Source organism: Coenobita brevimanus, chromosome 8 (assembly GCF_032717465.1).
Source record: "Coenobita brevimanus isolate Jiangsu-jjx chromosome 8, ASM3271746v2, whole genome shotgun sequence".
Lineage (NCBI taxonomy): Eukaryota > Metazoa > Arthropoda > Malacostraca > Decapoda > Coenobitidae > Coenobita > Coenobita brevimanus.
In genome coordinates, this window is record NC_136961.1 from 5,529,187 (window position 1) to 5,547,452 (window position 18,266).

The 18,266-nt window shown below is 41.2% G+C and overlaps 1 protein-coding gene across 1 annotated transcript in view; it reads right to left on the reverse strand.

Annotated features, from left to right (window-relative positions):
• Nucleotides 1–659: 659 nt before the first annotated feature.
• Nucleotides 660–18,266, reverse strand: part of LOC145406304 (putative glutamate receptor) — a 39,806-nt gene continuing 22,199 nt past the window's right edge. The window contains exons 7-10 of the mRNA XM_080277468.1: nt 12,403–12,554; nt 10,621–10,728; nt 1,739–1,899; nt 660–727 (exon numbers count right to left, since the gene is read on the reverse strand). Of these exons, the coding sequence (XP_080133594.1) occupies nt 660–727; nt 1,739–1,899; nt 10,621–10,728; nt 12,403–12,554 (489 nt within the window). The remainder of the gene's footprint in view (nt 728–1,738; nt 1,900–10,620; nt 10,729–12,402; nt 12,555–18,266) is intronic.

Genomic DNA, 18,266 nt, shown 5'->3' on the forward strand with positions numbered 1-18,266 from the left:
TTAAAGTATGACTGTGGGGTTGTGGTAATATACTGTGTGTTTTAGAGGTATGGTTGTATGGCAGGGGATGTGGAAGTTGTGATATGGGGTTGTGGTCGAAAGGTGTAAGGATGGAATAGAGAGATGTAGGGCCTTGACATGATGGTGTATGATAGCCCGAGGTGTGAAAATTGTACTTTGAATTTTGGTGGTGATGTGTGGAGATGTGAAGTTGAAATTTAGTGATGGAAATTTTATGTGCGGGTTTATGGTTTCAAGTGTGTGTGTCAATGTGGCCTGAGGCGTGTTTCATTTAGTGGGGGATGTTATAGCATCAATGTGTGGTGTGGCATTGAGGAATGATGTGGCACTGAGGTGTGGTGAGGTAGTCAAGTGTGGTGTGGCACTGAGGCACTGAGGTGTGGTGTAGAAATGAGGTGTGGTTTTCTTCTGAAGAATATGCCTGTTTTACTGTGATCTGAGATATATATAGTAGTGTTGTGTGGCATGTATCCTTGTGGCGAAATGTGTGTGATTGTGGGGTATTGTTGTATGAGAAGCAGTATAGAATAATTGTGTATGGTTGAGGCACTGAGATATAGTATGTGTGAAGGTATAACGACGAACGTAGAAGGGGTGCGTCAATCTGTGGCCGTGGGACTGGTGTGACTGTTCTTGGGTCACTTGGCAGAGGTGTGAGCGCTGATCATACACTCAAGCATCAGAACCACCAAAGCCACCAACCAACCTGAAGAGGTATATGGTTTTATCATTATAAATGAGTAGGCTATAGTGTGGTCAGGCCCATTACTTTTGTAAATCAGATTTTTAAAACTTTGGGGATATGAAATAGTTAGGTCGCACTTTAATTATCTTAATGTAATTAGAAATTAAGTGGACTGGTCAGACATGGGCTACATTTCTGTGAAATTTTTAAGAAAAGAAGTCAGTGTGAGTTTGGTTATCCATTCTTAATTTCAAGCCTTATAATAAAATGCAAAATGTCAAAAAATGGACCATGCTGCCATTCTGAGCCCAAATCATCCCTGCTCGTCATGACCTAACCTGTGCTGGATATATCAGTCCAAGCTTGTCGGACTTAGTGTTAGGTTATAATAGGCCAGAATAGCTTACGTTAGGTTGATGTGGAGACAAGTCTGAAATATTCATCGGGATTTTAACTTACCCTCTCCTTTCCACCTTCATTCTTTTAAAAGCATTGTGTCCATGCATGAATACATGAACATATATTTATTACAGCAGGCTTTTCTATAACCTTTGGGTAGGCCAAATGCTTCAAACTTTATGTATATTAACCTAAATTCACACACACACACACACACACACACACACACACACACACACACACACACACACACACACACACACACACACACACACACACACACACACACTTAACGAACCAATCACCAACCTTCAACTCAATAGAAAGAATCATATAAAAGACCAGTATATTCAGAACGTATGTTTGTGAGATTCTCTCTCTCTCCCCCTCCATCTCTCTCTCTCTCTCTCTCTCTCTCTCTCTCTCTCTCTCTTAAACACACTCATACACACGCACAAATCTTTAACTCTTTACAAAATAATATGAAATACAGATACACTCGGAATAGAGCATGTGTTTATAAGAATTTCTCTCTCTCTCTTCGTCTTATCTGTGTAATTCTGCCTTCCTGTCTTGGTATAGACGAATATAACTTTCTCTCTCTCTCTCTCTCTCTCTCTCTCTCTCACTCACCTGTCAACACCATAAAAACAGGTCCCATGAAGGCCCCTAGAGACAGTGGCTGTGTGGCCTGGCTTCGGTCTGCTGTCGGAGGCTTCAGGCACTCTGAGGTGTTACCCAGCTCATTATTTAACCACTGACTCAAGATGCCCGTATCAAGTAGATGCTGGATGCTGTGGGGGAAGGGAGGAAGTAAGTGTGCGAGGGGGAGTGAATATGAGAGAGGGCGAATTTAGAAGAATGACAGGAAGGATGAATAAGGGACAGGCAGAGAAAAGAAGCGATAGGAGCGTGAGAAGTTGGCAGCAGGAGAGGATGTGTGACAGACAGGGGTAGAGGAATGGAGAAGAAAGAAAATGAAATGGGAGAAAAACGACGAGTGAGTCTGAAGGGATATGAAAGTGTGTGTGAATGGGGAGAGAGAGTGAGAGAGAGAGAGAGAGATCACATTCAGCCGTGAGCCCTAATTCAGTAGGTCTCGTTAAAAAACAGTTTTGCCCACAAGAACAAGGAAAGATAATTACAGTATGTGGAAAGTAATGGTACAGTCCTTCCCGTTTTTTGGAATGAGTTCCGAAGCATTACAACTTGTCCATACACTTGGTATTGTAAGGTGAGCTAACTGGCAAAATATTACAACAAGTAGCAATGGAACTTTGATAGGCAAATCTTTTGTAATTTACTTTGAACTTAATTGCAGGGCAGAACAAAAAAATGATGGTAACTATGATGGTAACTTATAACTAGGACCTGAACCCAGTGTATGATTGTGAACATAATTATGTAGTTGTCAATACCTATCTGTCTACATATCTATACACATACAAATACATAAACACACACACACACACACACACACACACACACACACACACACACATATATATATATATATATATATACACACACTATTTCATTGCGTCTACTTCATACTAAGGACATGTAACATTTTCTGCATTACGCATCTTATAAACGAGTATCATCTGTAGCCAGAGGAACACACCGACTGCTTTGGCTTATATATGTCAACCAGCAAAAACGTTGGGTGGTGAAAAGAAAAGAAAGGTAGGAGGAAGCATTTCCTGCAAGAACAGAAAGGCTGCAGGAAGATGGCAAGATGGCGTAATATAAGAGAGAAGCAGAGGAGCGACTGGGTAGTTAATATGTTGAGTAGACAAAAAAAGGTGGAGGGTGAATCCCCCGTGCTAGGACCAATGGACCATATAGCTCTGCAGGGCAAGGAGAGATCTTAGGAGGGACCGCTACATCCCTCACCAGATATACGTTACCCCGGCGAAGGCTCGAACTGCCAACCCTACGGTTGTGAAGCGCGAACTCTACTACTGAGCTGTTCTGGTCCCTGGAGGAGGTGTAAGGCATGTAAAAGATATTCACAAAAGAGTTCTGTGCAGTATGTGAGGTAGTATGTGTGAGGATGAGGAGATATTAAGAGGTGCAAGGAACAGCATGATGGAATGCTGTGATGCGAGCTGTGGCAGAGAAGGCATATAAGGATGATAATATAACTAAGGACGTTGTGGAGAATGGGGAGAGAGAGTTATATGTAGAGCACGGGAGAGAGGTGAGAAGACTAGGATGAGAGAGTAAGACACGAGAAAATGAAAAGTTTGAACGAAATCTGAGAGCAAAATGAAGGGAATACAAGAAAATGTGTTGGAAGCCAAGAAGGTAAGACAGGGTGATAAGGGAAGCAGTTGAGAAGTTTTAAAGTGAAAATGGTTGAATACTGATTGAGACGGGAGAAAAAGTTAGCAGATGGAGAGAACACTTTAATGAATTGTTGGATCTAGAGAAAAGAGTGTAAATATCAGTGGCTTGGAGAAGAGAGGCGAGTTAGAAGAAAGAGATAAGTAGAACTGAAATATTGGAAGCAATAAATAAAGTCAAAATAGGGAAAGCCAATGGAAGTGAATGAGTGTGAGATAAAATGATGAAATAAGAGGGAGACTTAATAACGGAATAAATATGGAAGATGTATACAGTAGATTGGCCTGTGAGGAAGGCAGCGTCCTTGATTGGGACTCAAGTATGATTGTTCAGCTATATCAGTGTCTCTCAGATTTTTCCTCTTCATTCCCCACTTGTGGGGATCTTAACATCCTCGTGGCCCCCTTTCAGTTTTCACTCAAGCCCCTCACAAAATAATGATGATAAAAAACTTTGGTGCTTTCCGTTTATATTAATGCTTACAACCATCAGTCAGAATGCATATTTGTTACATATCAATGGGATGGATGACAATATTTGCTTTACTGATAACGCACATCTCGGATTTGGGTCCACATCCAACCGATTTCGGCTTTAACCCGTCATGTGCCAGCAGACTTTGGACCCTCATGGAGCCGTGGTGCCGGCCAATTTTCGACCTTTTTTTTTTTTTTTTGCTAGATAGGTTAGAAATTATGAGAAAACATGGAAAACAACCATAAAAGTACTCACAGAAGCCATTTAGGTCGATTTTGAGGTCGGTTCTCCCTGAGCAGACTGCTGAAAACTTCAGAGTAACCCCTATAAACTTTATCGGCCGCCGCCGACACCCATTTAGTTGAGGGAGGAGATCTTCGTTTTCTTCATCAGTAACTACGCTATTCGAGCCAAGGACACTATTGTTCTGTACACGTACGGCTCCGGCACTGTCCACAGACGTTGACACTGCCGTACAAGTACAGTTCCTACACTCGGCGGGTTAATTTATGTGCAAATGAGTGGAGAAACCAGATTCGCATAAATATGTGGAAATTGGCAAGACGACTCTTAGTGCGATTTCCTTAAGTTTTGGATTTGACTGATACAAGGAGCCCCAGAACACAGTCAGATATTTTTCTTCATAAAAGTCTTTGGCAGCAGAATCATTCTTAAGGTCAAAGTATTCATCCTGAACATCATCAAGAATGTCAGAGAAAGGAATCCTCACCAATTTCTCTTATTTCTCCTTGAATTTTGGGAGAAGGGGGTGTGAGTTGGGAGCAGGGCAGTGAAATGGCGGGGGACAGGGCGACGTGGAGGCGATTTGTTTGTGGCCACCCCGTACGGGATTGAGGCGTCAGGCAATAGATAGATAGATTGATCTTTTGGGCGCACACTCCAAGGATTTCAGGTGCTCATTTATTTCACTTTTGAGTTATGGGTCAAGCAGGTGATCCTCTTCAATCTCTTCAAGAACAGTGGAATAATTCTCAAATATGACAACATTTTCTGCACTCAGTTTTCTTGGAAACTTCGTGTACTATTGTTTACAGATGATCCTGTATGGTTAATAAAGACGAAGGGGAACTGCAAGGCTTCGAGAATGTGTCTGGGAGAGTGTTTTAAAACGAACTCTAAAGGTGATTCCATGGAAGAGTAAAGTTATGGTCTATGAGAGAAATGAAGTCACTGAATGTACAGTGAGGTTGGATGATGAAATGGAAAATGTGAGTGCATGTAAGCACTTGGATAATGTGATGAGTAGGGATGGAAGTTTGGTGGAGGAAGTGGTTCAAAGGGTACAACAAGGGAGAAAAGGTGCTGGTTCTTTGAATGCAGTGATAAGAAATTGGGAAGTGAGAATGGAAGTAAAAATGTCGCAGCGTGATAGTATTGTGATGCCAACCCTAACTTATGGAAATGAAGCTTGAATCTTGATGGAAGGGCACAAGTCAAGGGTGAAGGCAGTGGAAATGAGTTATCTTAGAAGTGCATGCGGAGTTACGTGGGGGGAAAGAGTGACTAATGAGGACGTGAAGGAGCTTTGTGGTGACTATGTGGATGTGACAGAAAGCGTTAGGAGAAATACACTTAGACTGTTTGACCATGTGGAGAGAATGGAGTGCTAGAGACTAGCAAGGAGAGTGTATGTGAGTGAGGTGGAGGGGGAAGAGAGGGAGCGGGAGGCCGAGGATGAGGTGAAGGGATGGAGTAGAGAGGAATATGAGAAAGGGGTGTGTGAGCTAGTGGGAGAGCAGTGAAATGGCGGGTGACAGGGCGACATGGAGGCGACTTGTTTGTGGCCAGCTCTTTCGGCATTACGGTGTCTGACAACAGATAAATAGACTTTCCTTTGCCGGTTCTTAAGTTTAGCAAGAAACTCACGCATTCAGTCCATGAGGGGAAATATGTTTCTTTCCTTGTCTTGTAGCTTGAGATTCAGCCTGTTTGGATGTCGGCAAGTTTGCAAGGCCTGACTCCCAAAACGCTCGGTTCAAAAGACTTAATAGATTATCCCTCCCTTTCATTTCCAGAAAAAGTTTTAGTTCTCTCCAAAGCTCACATACTCTGTTCACAATATTGCCCTCTGATAGTCATCGCCTTTACTGACGCAAAGATTATGTTAAATCATGGTAACACTGTAAGAAAACAATGTGCATATCGTGTGCAATTGCCAAATGCAGCACTACACTTTGAACAATCATGTTTAATAATTACTATATAATTTTCACACTTTCAGACATTTTGGTAGTAAACAGTAAATGTTCATGCAAGTTATAGACAAAAAGGTGTCAGACACAACAAAAGAAACATAAAATACCACATATGACTGCGTAATCATTGAAAAACATCGATAATTATAAGAAAGTAGCAAAACATAAATTCTGTTTTAAATTTTTAGCCGACTCTACCCAGCATTACAATTTCACATTGTTTGTCATAAATTTCAAGTCAGTGCTGCTAAATCTGCTTTGAAATTGGGTTTGGTGAAAGCCATTTGATTTAAAATCAATTTTACAAGGTGATTTTTTTCAGCATTGATTTTAATTCGGATCGTTTGGTGAAAGTGAATTAGTTGAATGTCATCAAATGTTTTAAATCATTTTTTTTCCTGGGTGCTGGGCCAATGATAAAATAAAATGAATAAATGAGAAAATGAATAGAAAATAGTTTATAAAGAGCATATGTGAGAGCTATATCAAAGGTAGAGGTGTGTTAAGGAAACCACTAGTGAGCTCGGAAGGCAAAGTGGAGGAACATATAAGCTATAAAATTATATTTATATTTGTCTACAGGTAGAGAGGTAGAAAAAACATGTGAATATCAGGTACACAATGCTAATATTAATTTAATATCTCTAAGTAACAACAAAATACTGTACAGAAAGCAGTAGATATTTCTAACAAATTTATATCTGTGAGCGCAAACTGGTGTAGTGGTCGAGAGGGAGGTTACAACAAGCAGCAAGGGAGACACACTTGCACCCTGTACGCAGTCGTAAGTTTGCTGGAAGAATCTCTTCTATAGAGGCAAATAGGACTTAATATATGGTTTTCTTGAAAGTTCAGTCCTGCATATTTCATAGAGAGTGTTGCCATTTAGCCATGTTTTATCTTCCCTGTTCATTGGTCCATCAGTGTCGAAACGTAGCAACTATATGCTGAAGTGAGAGGGAACAAGGCGGCAGGCTAAGGCGTATGGGCCTGATGGGGTCCCTTCTGTTGTTCTCAAGAACTGTGCCTGTGTGCTTACACCCTGCCTAGGCAAACTCTTTCGCCTTTGTCTGTCAACTTGTACCTTTCCTTCTTGCTGGAAGTTTGCTTTCATTCAGCCAGTCCCAAAAAGAGTGACCATAACCAACCCTCTAACTATCGTCCAATCGCTTTAACATCCTGTATCTCAAAAGTTTTCGAGTCAATACTTAATAGAAAAATTTCAAAGCCTCTTTCCTATCACAACCTTCTTTCTGATCGTCAGTATGGGTTCCGTCAGGGACGCTCCACTGGCGATCTTCTCACCTACCTTTCAGACTCCAGGTCATCCTCCTTTCGGGACATTGGCGAAAGCTTTACCATTGCACTTGACATCTCAAAGGCTTTCAATCGAGTCTGGCATAACTCTTTAATTTCCACACTGCCCTCTTACGGTTTTGATCCTTCTATCTGTGCCTTAATCTCTAGCTTCCTTTCTAGTAGTTCTATAGCCGCTGTTGTAGACGGCCATCGTTCTTCCCCTAGATCTATTTACAGTGGTGTTCCTCAGGGCTCTGTCCTATCACCAACTCTCTTCCTTTTATTCATCAATGACCTTCTAAACTGTACATCTAACCATATCCACTCATACGCTGATGACTCAACCCTTCACTTTTCCATTCGGCTCCCGCAACGTCCATCTCAGCAGTTACTTCAACAAACAAGGGATGAGGCTATGGCACGCCTAATGTCTGACTTGGCTCGTATCTCTGACTGGGGTAAAAATAATCTGGTTGTTTTTAATGCATCAAAGACTCAATTTTTACATCTATCAACCCTACAAAATCTTCCACAGGTACACCCACTAATGTTTAATAATATTCAGCTTAATCCTGCATCATCCTTGAACATGCTTGGGGTTTCATTTACCCGGGACTTATCTTGGAAAGATCATATTACATCTCTTGTAAAATCTGCCTCCAAGAAATTGGGTGAGCTAAGCCGACTCCGTTCCTTCTTTACCCCAGCACAATTGTTGACTCAGTACAGGGGTTTTATCTGCCCTTGTGTGGAGTACAACTCTCACGTGTGGGGAGGCTCCCCACATACAGCTCTTCTCAATAGGGTGGAGTCAAAGGCTTTTCATCTCATTAACTCTCCTCCTCTTACTGACTCCCTTCAACCTATGTCTCTTCGCCGCACTGTTGCATCTTTATCTCCTTTCTATCGCTACTTCAATGGTCACTGCTCCTCTGAGCTGTCTGTTTGCATTCCTCCTCCTCTATGACGGCGCGTAGCACCCGTCTAGCAGCAAACTCTCATCCCTTTTCTGTCCAACTCTAATGCAAGAGTTAACCGTTACTCCCAGTCTTTCATTTATGCAACAGGTCAACTTTGGAACTTTCCCCCTCTGTCTGTACTTCCTGCTTCCTATGATCTCCAGTCTTTCAAACGCAGTGTGTCCAGGCATCTCGAAATGATCGGATCTTGAATTTGGCTCTCTCTTGTATTTTGTTTTTCTCTTGGATGGAACAATTTTGCGGGCTCGCGACCTTTGGTTCCTTCTTCCTCACACACACAAAAAAAATTAAACACGTGGTCGCCCTCACCGGAGTGTAAGGCAAACACACTCTGGTTTACTACTTACACTAGCCCCCCATTGCCCTCCTAAAATCCTGCCGCGGCCCCCTTGAGGGCCATGGCTCCCAGTTTGAGAACCAGTGCACTATACGAAGGAAAAGGGGAAAAAGAAGTGTATGTGGTAGTCATAGGTATATCTGTCTTCACAGAGTACTAGAAAAAAAAATATCGTAAAAAGCTTATCGAGTATGGGAAATAATCGGGGAATTAGTTGGAGAAGAAAAATGATTTTGGGAAGGGAAGAGGCCACTGGAATAAAATATTCGTTCAAAGATGTTTAGTGGAAAAGCATATACAGAAGAGAGAGATGTTGTATGCTGCCTTCATGGATGTGGAGAAATCATATGACAGAATGGGTAGACAGGGGACGTGGAAGGCCTTAAGGATAGATGACGGCGATGGGATATTGCTGAATGCTATGGTTTGTATGTATGATGGCGTTAGGGCTTGAACAGTAAATTAAGTGAGTTGTTCGATCTGAGTGTTGAATTGATGCAGGTGTGTGTCATGTCTCTGTGGCTGCTCAGTTAGCATATAGATAGAGTTATGAAAGAGATACTAGGCAGGGAATTGGATATTTCAGTGTCTCCAGTGACAGAAAGTAGGGTGTGGAATCTTCCTGCGCTGTTGCTTGCTGAGAATACTGGGTTACTAAATAATGATAAATATGCGCTACAAAGTTTGGTGAATAAAATGGGAGTGTATGTAGGAAATGGACGCTTAAGGTGAATGTAGATAAAGGTGAAGTTATGGTCTCACAGCATGATGTACATGAGGTTGGATGGTGTGGAAGTGGATAGTACATTGAAGTACTAAGGTAGTGTAGTGCGGAAAGATAAAGTTAAGAGGATGAAGTGCTTGAAAGGACAGAACAGGGTAGAAAGGTTGCTGATTCATTGAAAGAAGTTATAAGGAATAGGGAAGTAAGCACTGAGGCAAAAAAAAAAAAAAGTCGTTGCATGGCAGTACTGTGATCCCTAATCTATAATATGTAAGCGGAGCTTGGACCCTGTTGAAAGGACACAAGTCAGTACTGAGAGAATTGAAAATGACATATCCGAGAGGAGCCTGTGTAGTTACGTAGAGGGCCTGACGGGCAAATGAGAAAGTAAAGGAGTGTTGTGGTGTTGATGTTAATGTGACTGTAAGTGCTAGATAGATGGTTTGGCCATGTGGATAGACTTAAGAATGAGAGACCGACAAGAGGAGTGTAAATGAGTTAGGCGGAGGGAGACTAAGGTTGATATGGTGGGATAGAGTTGAGAGATTTATAAGAGATGGGGGTGTGAGTTGGAGGGGGGTGGCCAAATGACGAGGAACAGAGAGACATGAAGATGATTTGATGTGGCTATCCCTTACAGAATTAGAGTGTCTGGCAGTAGATAGGTAGATAGATTGATTGATAGACAAACAGACAGCCAAATAGTAAACAATAGTGAGACGTAGGAAAGGTGAAATATTAGAACTTTTGTTCCCTGCTGAACAGTCTTGAATATACTCACACATGCCATTCCTGATATCAAGCTATGTTTCATATGTGTGTGTGTCTACGTGTACAGCAGGTATGTACGTGTACTCATGTTTATCTCAGTATGCATTTGTATGTCCGTATGCATGTGTGTGTTTCTATCTGTGCTTATCAAAGGAGTGGAGTTATACGTCTTTAATCATACTCGCAAAGACTTGCATGCCATTGGTATAAGTGTGTGTGTGTGTGTGTGTGTGTGTGTGTGTGTGTGTGTGTGTGTGTGTGTGTGTGTGTGTGTGTGTGTGTGTGTGTGTGTGTGTGTGTGTGTGTGTGTGTGTGTGTGTGTGTGTGTGTGTGTGTGTGTGTGTGTGTGCTGATACCCTCACATGTTATTGGTGGGCTCAAGGTAGGGCGAGTTACGCTGGAATGCAATGGAAACCATGCTGGTGTACACCTTCTCTTGCGCCAAATACAAATGACACTGCCCCGTTGTACTGTGGGAGAACATTATTATCATTATTGTTATTATTATTATTATTATTATTATTATTATTATCATCATCATCATCATCATCATCATCATCATCATCATCATCATCATCATCATCATCATCATCATCATCATCATCATCATCATCATCATCATCATCATCATCATCCGGCCCTCCTTTCCCACCCTAGGGAAAGGTGAGGAGTAGCAACGTCCAGACAACCCAAAGTTGCCCAGTCCAATAGGCCACTCTTCCATTCACTCACCATTCAAGCCCCCGGAATCCTGGCTCTATCTGATACGCCAAAAACATTCACCACGTTCTGTACCTTCACATAAACATATCCAGTAGAATCAATAATTATTTTTGTTATCTTTATTATTATTATTATTATTAGCAGCAGCAGCAGCGATAGCAAAGCTGGTATTGTTTTCAATCTGTGTGTGTGTGTGTGTGTGTGTGTGTGTGTGTGTGTGTGTGTGTGTGTGTGTGTGTGTGTGTGTGTGTGTGTGTGTGTGTGTGTTAGCACGATAACTTCGCAACCGCTCAAGATATCATCAAAAATTTTTACAGGTGTGTAGTAGGGATGAAAATCTCCTACGACTTGAAATTGGTGAAAGTAGGTCAAGTTCATATTCCGAGCAGCGCTAGATATGTATCGGCTCGCGGCAGGTGTGATTTCCCAGCTTGGGGGGGGCCACAGGTTATAATTATTATTATTATTATTATTATTATTATTATTATTGTCACATCAACAACAGCGTCGTAATCATGGTCATTGTTATTATCACTCTCCTCATCGTATCCATCATCTTTAACATAATAATCACAACAGGCAGTCAACATCGTCAATTACATTTTCATATCATACACATTATCACTTCTATTGCATACATAACATCCGATATAACCAAGTTGCGTCGATGACATATTTCGTATTCTATTAGTGATACCATTTAATACTTATACTCGCCTTTGAGGAGATTTACCAAACTTCAGGAGTTAGATACAGCGCTCATTAACCCCTTCACAGTTTGAGGGCTTTCATAAGTTCAATTAGTCGTTAGGGGGTAAGAAAATTATAAATACGCCATGGGACTGAAGGGGTTAATGTAGCATAACCTAACTTCACCCTAATCATCCTTCACTCTGACCTCTTCTAAAGTCCCATGATATCACTTTCATCTGCATGGTCTCGTCATATTCCGCTGTTTTATTGGTAAAAACCAATTATCTACCATACCTCTGAGCATAAGTCAATTTCAGGAATATAAAATCACCTGACATTTATGCACATATATGATCAATCCCTTGCTGGGACTAAAATTTGTTTGTACATAAAGGCCCAGGAAAGGAGAATGCAGCGTCTTCCTTTGTCGCCTTTTCCTTCCACACAAAGTAAATATTATACGTAGTTTTTTTTTTTTTTTTCTGAAGGGAAAAAGAAACAAAAACAATGGCAAGTGGAGTGCATAATCTTTCCATGGTTCAAGTAAAAAAAAATAATAATAATAATAATCCAAGTTATGGCAGGGAACTGGCTACATTTATGTCGGAGAAAGCCATCATGGGGAAGAATATTGCATTTCTTCCGAAAATGGGAATGATAACGTACGCCAGTTAAATAAATCTGACCTACCCTAACCGAACCCAAGGAACCGCTAGACATGACCTCACCTGAAGTCCCATGACATCACCTTCTTCTGCGTGGTCTTGTCACACACCGCGGCAAACTGCGCCTGTACTAGCCCGTGCCTCGCCGTCCAGCAGTCAGGAATAGTGCCGGAGTGCCCAGTGAAGGCTCTCCGCTTAAAGTCTTCCTCTGATTCCTTAAAAGCAGTTATTGATTATGAATATCCAAACACTAGTTAGCCCTTCACTAAGATGAAGTATTTTTCACTTTAAATAGCAACTACTAGATTATTTAATTGAACATAAGAAGGACCCTTGGCTGTCTCCCCCAAGTTGTATGAAATTGCCTGAAGACAGCACCAATAAAATATCTATGATGTACTCAGAGTGAAGGGTTAAGCCCTATGTGGTGGTGACATCCTTATTATATTTTTGAAACTAAAAGATGGGTAGTTATATCTTTCAGGTTAGTTTTAATCCACCAAGGTCAGACTGCTCAGAGACAGTTAGGTTTATTACCTGCGCCAAGGAGGTTACCTTATGTTTTATCCCAGGTTGGTTTGTTTGTCCGTTTGTCTGCCTGTCTGTTAGCAGGATTACTCAAAAAGTTATGAGCGGATTTTGATGAAATTTTGTGGAATGGTGGGCCATGGGCCCTGGGCCGGATCCGGAACCGCAGTATCCCGCACATCATCTCCAAAAGTCCTCAATGAATATCAATGAAATTTTGTGGAATGGTGAGCCATGGACAAAGAAAGAACTAATTATACTGTGTTTGGGGGGGGGGCCAGATCCGGATTCTATATCCACCAATCCGGATCCGGATCCTTTTTAATGGTAGTGGCAACGACGGAAAGCTGCTCTTTCTGAGCAATTTCTAGCTCAAGTAATTTAATGATCAGTCATATCATTCACATCCTATTCGACTCAGCTCCATTTAGAGCCGTTCACGACCAGCTAAGTCCAATTAGGTTTATTAATGTCACTTTAAGTTCATTGTGTCCCATCAAAATCCATTTCGGCTCTGTCAGGTGATTTGGTATCTGTTTAAGACAATGCATATCCATTTAATTCATTCAGTACCAGTTAGGCCCATTCAGTTATATTACGGTAAGGTCACTTTTGATCCTTCACACCTAGTCCTGCACAGTCATATCGTCAGGTTCATTCAGGAAACTCTGAGCCAGTTATGTCTAGGCAGGTTCATCAGCTCCATTTCAGACCTATTCAGTCTCATCACATGAAAACTTGCTTAGTTAAATCATTTCAAACCATTTTAAGATCATTCAGATTCAGTTTTTTTTTTTTTTTTTTTTTTTTAATAACAGAACGGAGGAAGGAAAAACAAATGGAGAAAAAAAATAATCCATACACCAGATTACTGGTGTCCTCTGTTCATAAAATATCTGTAACAGTTAGACTTGAACAGTTGTAGGTTGAAATTTGGAGGAAAACAACTCTGGGGAAGAGAGTTCCAGAGAGATGCAGTTCGGGGAATGAAAGAATTCTGATAGGCAGAAGTTCTGCAATATGGTTGAGTGACATTCCAGTCATGAGCGCTACCAGATGCCCGTGTAGCACAAGGGAAGGCATGGAGAGGTGGCACCATGGACGCAACTTCGTCTGAGCATTTGCCAAAAAAATATCTGTAAAATAATGCAAGGGAGGCAACATTCCTTCTTACTTGCAGGGGAGGTAGTTTATATGTAATGGCAGGGTTGTTAATGATTCTAACAGCTTTATTCTGAATTTTGTCTAGTTGTCTTAATGCAACCTCTCCACAACCATTCCACAAGGGTGAGCAATATTCAAGCTGAGAGCGCACATGACTCTTATAAATTATAGCTAACTGCTCATCGGCGAAGAAGTTACGGACTCTGTACAATAATCCAAGTTTCTTTGAGGTGGTTTTAGCAAGTGATCTGACATGAGAGGTCCAGCTGAGGGCACTGTTAAGTGAGACACCAAGAATTTCAATACTTTTGGAGATGGGAATATTAGTAGCACTGAAGGTAATGTACGAATCTGGCAATATCTGTCTATTAGTAAACTGTATATATTTAGTTTTACTAGCATTAAAAGAGACAAGGTTGTTTTGTCCCCATTCACTGATTGTAGATAGATCATGATTTATGGAGATGGCTGTATTGAGTTGAGAGGTAGAGATATTAGACTTTGTAAATGGATGTCTGAGTGTGAATGAACTATGTAGTGTTGAGTCATCTGCATATGAGTGAATGGGATTGTGAGTGACAGATAAGAGATCATTAATATGAACCAGAAATAGGGTTGGCGCCAGAACTGATCCCTGCGGCACGCCGGCATTAATTGAGTGGAAACTCGAATATACATCATCTACTTTTACTCTTATTTTCCTGTCACTAAGATAAGAAGAAATCAAAGGAACAAAAGACGTTAGTCCATAGCAAGGGAGTTTGGACAGCAGGGAACGGTGCCATACTCTGTCGAAAGCTTTAGAGATATCAAGAGCTACTGCATGAGTTTCTCCAAAAAGATCAATTGATTGATGGATGGTATGAGTTAAGAGATTGAGTATGTCAATGGTGGATCTTTCGTGGCGAAAACCGTATTGTCTATCATTAATTAAGTTGTTGGATTCAAGATGTTTAACAATATGCTTATTAATTAAAGTTTCAAATACCTTACCAAGAGAAGATGTGATAGCTATTGGTTTGTAATTGGAGGGGTCAGACGAACTTCCTTCCTTCGGAACTGGGTGGATATTGGCTTCTTTCCATGAATTTGGGAATAAAGAAGTACGTATGCATAGTCTGAATAATTTAGCTAGGACAGAGGCAAGTTCAGGGGAACACTTTTTCAAAACAATTAGCGGAATTCCATCTGGACCTGGAGCTTTGTTGGTAGGTAAATTGTCTAGGATGGATTTTACAAATCTTGTATGTATTTTAAGTGGGGCAATTTCGGGAGAATCAAGTTCCAGTACTGAGACATTCTGGCTGGTATCATCTATGGTGGAGTTTCTTGCAAAGGTACTAGCAAAGATATCTGCTTTCCCACGTGGGTCATTTGTAATATTGCCATCTGAAGATTTTAGTGGGGGAATGGAAGATGACTTGTTAAAGTTATTATTGAAAGAATTAAGAGTTGACCAGAATATTCTATTGTCATTAGGGTTGTTAAGTAGTTTTGATGCTTGCTTTTGAAGAAAGTTTGATTTAGATAGATTTAATACAGCTTTTGCATGATTTCTAGCAATTTTAAATTGGGAGAGTGATTCAGGTGTTTTTGATTTTAAGTAAGAGTTATATGCTAATGACTTTTGGGCTGTTGCTCTGGCACAATTGCCATCAAACCATTTTGGAGAGTTTGATCTTTTAGTGAATTGTTGACTTGGTATGAATAAATCCATACCAGCTAGTATTAAGTCACAAATGTAGGACTGGGTAGAATTGGGATCACTAGAGAAGAAAGACTGCCATGGAACATCAGCAAGATAATTTCTAAATCCATCCCAGTCTGCCCTGTCAAAGTGCCATCGGGTCACCCTGACAAGTTCGGAATGGGGAGGTGTAGGAGGGTTAACTAATGAGGCTTTGATGAGATTGTGGTCAGAGGATCCAAGTGGTGACAGTACCTCTATCCTGTATTGATCTGGATTATTTGTCAAGAATAAATCCAAGAGATGGGCATTATGGTCAGGATTATCAGGTATTCTGGTTGGTTGCTTTACCAACTGGGTGAGATTAAACGATTCCGCAAACAGCTCGCATTCTAGACCAGCGTCGTCAGTCCGGGCAGAATGCAATAACCATTCAACATTGTGTATGTTAAAATCACCCAAAATGGTAATTTCATTGCCAAGGGCAAGGTCAAGGTTACTCAACAGAGTGGATATGGAATCAAATACACTGGGTTCCGAAGAAGCATTGGGGGAACAATAAACTACACAGATATATTTGGTAATGTTTTGGCAATTTAATTTATATAATGAGTAATCAAAACTGGATGAAGTGAAGTTTAAAATAGTGTCAACTGCATATTGGGATTTGATATAACAACAGGTGCCGCCCTTGTTTCGAAAGTTTGTAAGGAGATGGTAACCGGGAAAACAAAATGGAGATATATCGGTAGAGGGTGAGATTTGTGGTTCTGTGAGGAAAAGGGCCAAAGGGGATATGGACTGAAGGAAAAAATGAACTGAGTTTAAATTTGTGGTAAGGCCACGGATGTTGGTAAAGAATAAGGCCGCACCGTCACCTCTTCGCCGACGAGCATTCCCGGAAATAGCAACAGTCGCTGCTGGCACAGTCGCTTGATAGCGACCGGGAGGACCCTGTGCCTCCAGCCCTACCCTGCCGGTGGTGGCAATCCGAGATACCACCTCATTTGATTGTGAGATTGCAGCGGCCATTACTAAAGATGTGAATGGAAGGTGTGATATGTTATGCGCATGTAGTGTGGTGTAGACAGTTGAAGGTAGAGGTATCATGAGAGCATGCTGGCCTACTCTCTGTGTAAATGAATGCACTGAAAATGTTCAGAAAAGGGAGATGGTCAGGATCAAGTCCTGAGGGCTGGTGAAACGGGAGCTCCAGCTCTCCCTGTCACCAGCTTGCCATCAACCTCGGGAGTACTGCCCTGTTCGACTGGTGCTACAGTCTACTCACTTAGGTCCAATTAGGCTCATGCAAGACGTTAAACCTTCCACTTTGGGTGCAGTATGGGTATGTCAGAGGTGGTAAAGAATAATGCCTCGGCTACTGCAAACACATCTTGTTTGTCTGTCTGTATGTTAGCTGGGTTACTCAAAAAGCCATGAAAGGATTCTGATGAAATTTCTTGGAAATGTCAACCATGAGTCAATGAATAAATGACTCGATTTTGGCCCGGATCGGGACCCGGATCCGGAGTAAATCGCACAATATCTCCGAAAGTTCTCAATGAATTTCAATGAAATTTGTGGAAAGGTGAGCCATGGACCAAGAAAGAAATTATTAAATTTGGGGGCTGATCCGGAGCGGATTGGGATCCTATATCCACGAATCCGGATCCGGATCCTTTTTAACGGCAATGGAATTTACGGAGGTATGAACTCTCTGAGTGCTTTTTAGTTATGCAATTATTATGCACTGGAGGCGATTAGGGAACGAAATTGCTGCTACTAGAAATCCGGTGTTATCATGAAGTCCTAAGAAAGAAGAAAACATTTGATATGGTAAGTGCATGTTCATGATCAGTATAATCGTCACCAACATGGACGGGTTAAGGTGCATTCAGGTCCCTCACATGCATTCAGACTCAGTTTTGTGAGTTCAGAACAGTTAGGCTTTATACAAGGTTAGTCACATCCGGCTGGGCTCATTGTGGTTCAGTTCGGTCCATTCACGTCAAATAGACGAGTTTCCCGTCAAAATTTTTATGAAGTAAGATACATGTATGGGTAAAAAATACGCAGAAAATAACAGTCAACCATTATTTCCAAAAAGAAAAATGTGCAGAAACATGAAAAAATAATAGATAAATTAGCTGAAAAATCATGTGACTCTAAAACTGCCTCTGATTGGTCGTGACGTCACTACTCACACTGAGGCAGCCTAGTCTACTTTGTTTACGTTTAGCCTGTATACATTCTGCTTAAATCTGACCTCTAAGAATGCCTAATGACAAGAGGAATAATTGCCAATGTTTCATTCCAATGTGTAAGTGCACAGACAAAAGCACACCAGGGAAATTCTTCCTCCGTGTACCATCCATAATAACCGAAAGCAGTGTGGCTCGCTGCTTGTCGGAAGTTCCCAGTGCTGGGTGCAGTCGTTACTGTGAAAATATTATATTCTTCACCATATAGGTTCATACACACCTAATTATCTGAAATTCGGTAAAAAAAAAAAAAAAAAAAAAAAACTATGCTTAATTTAACTGTTAAT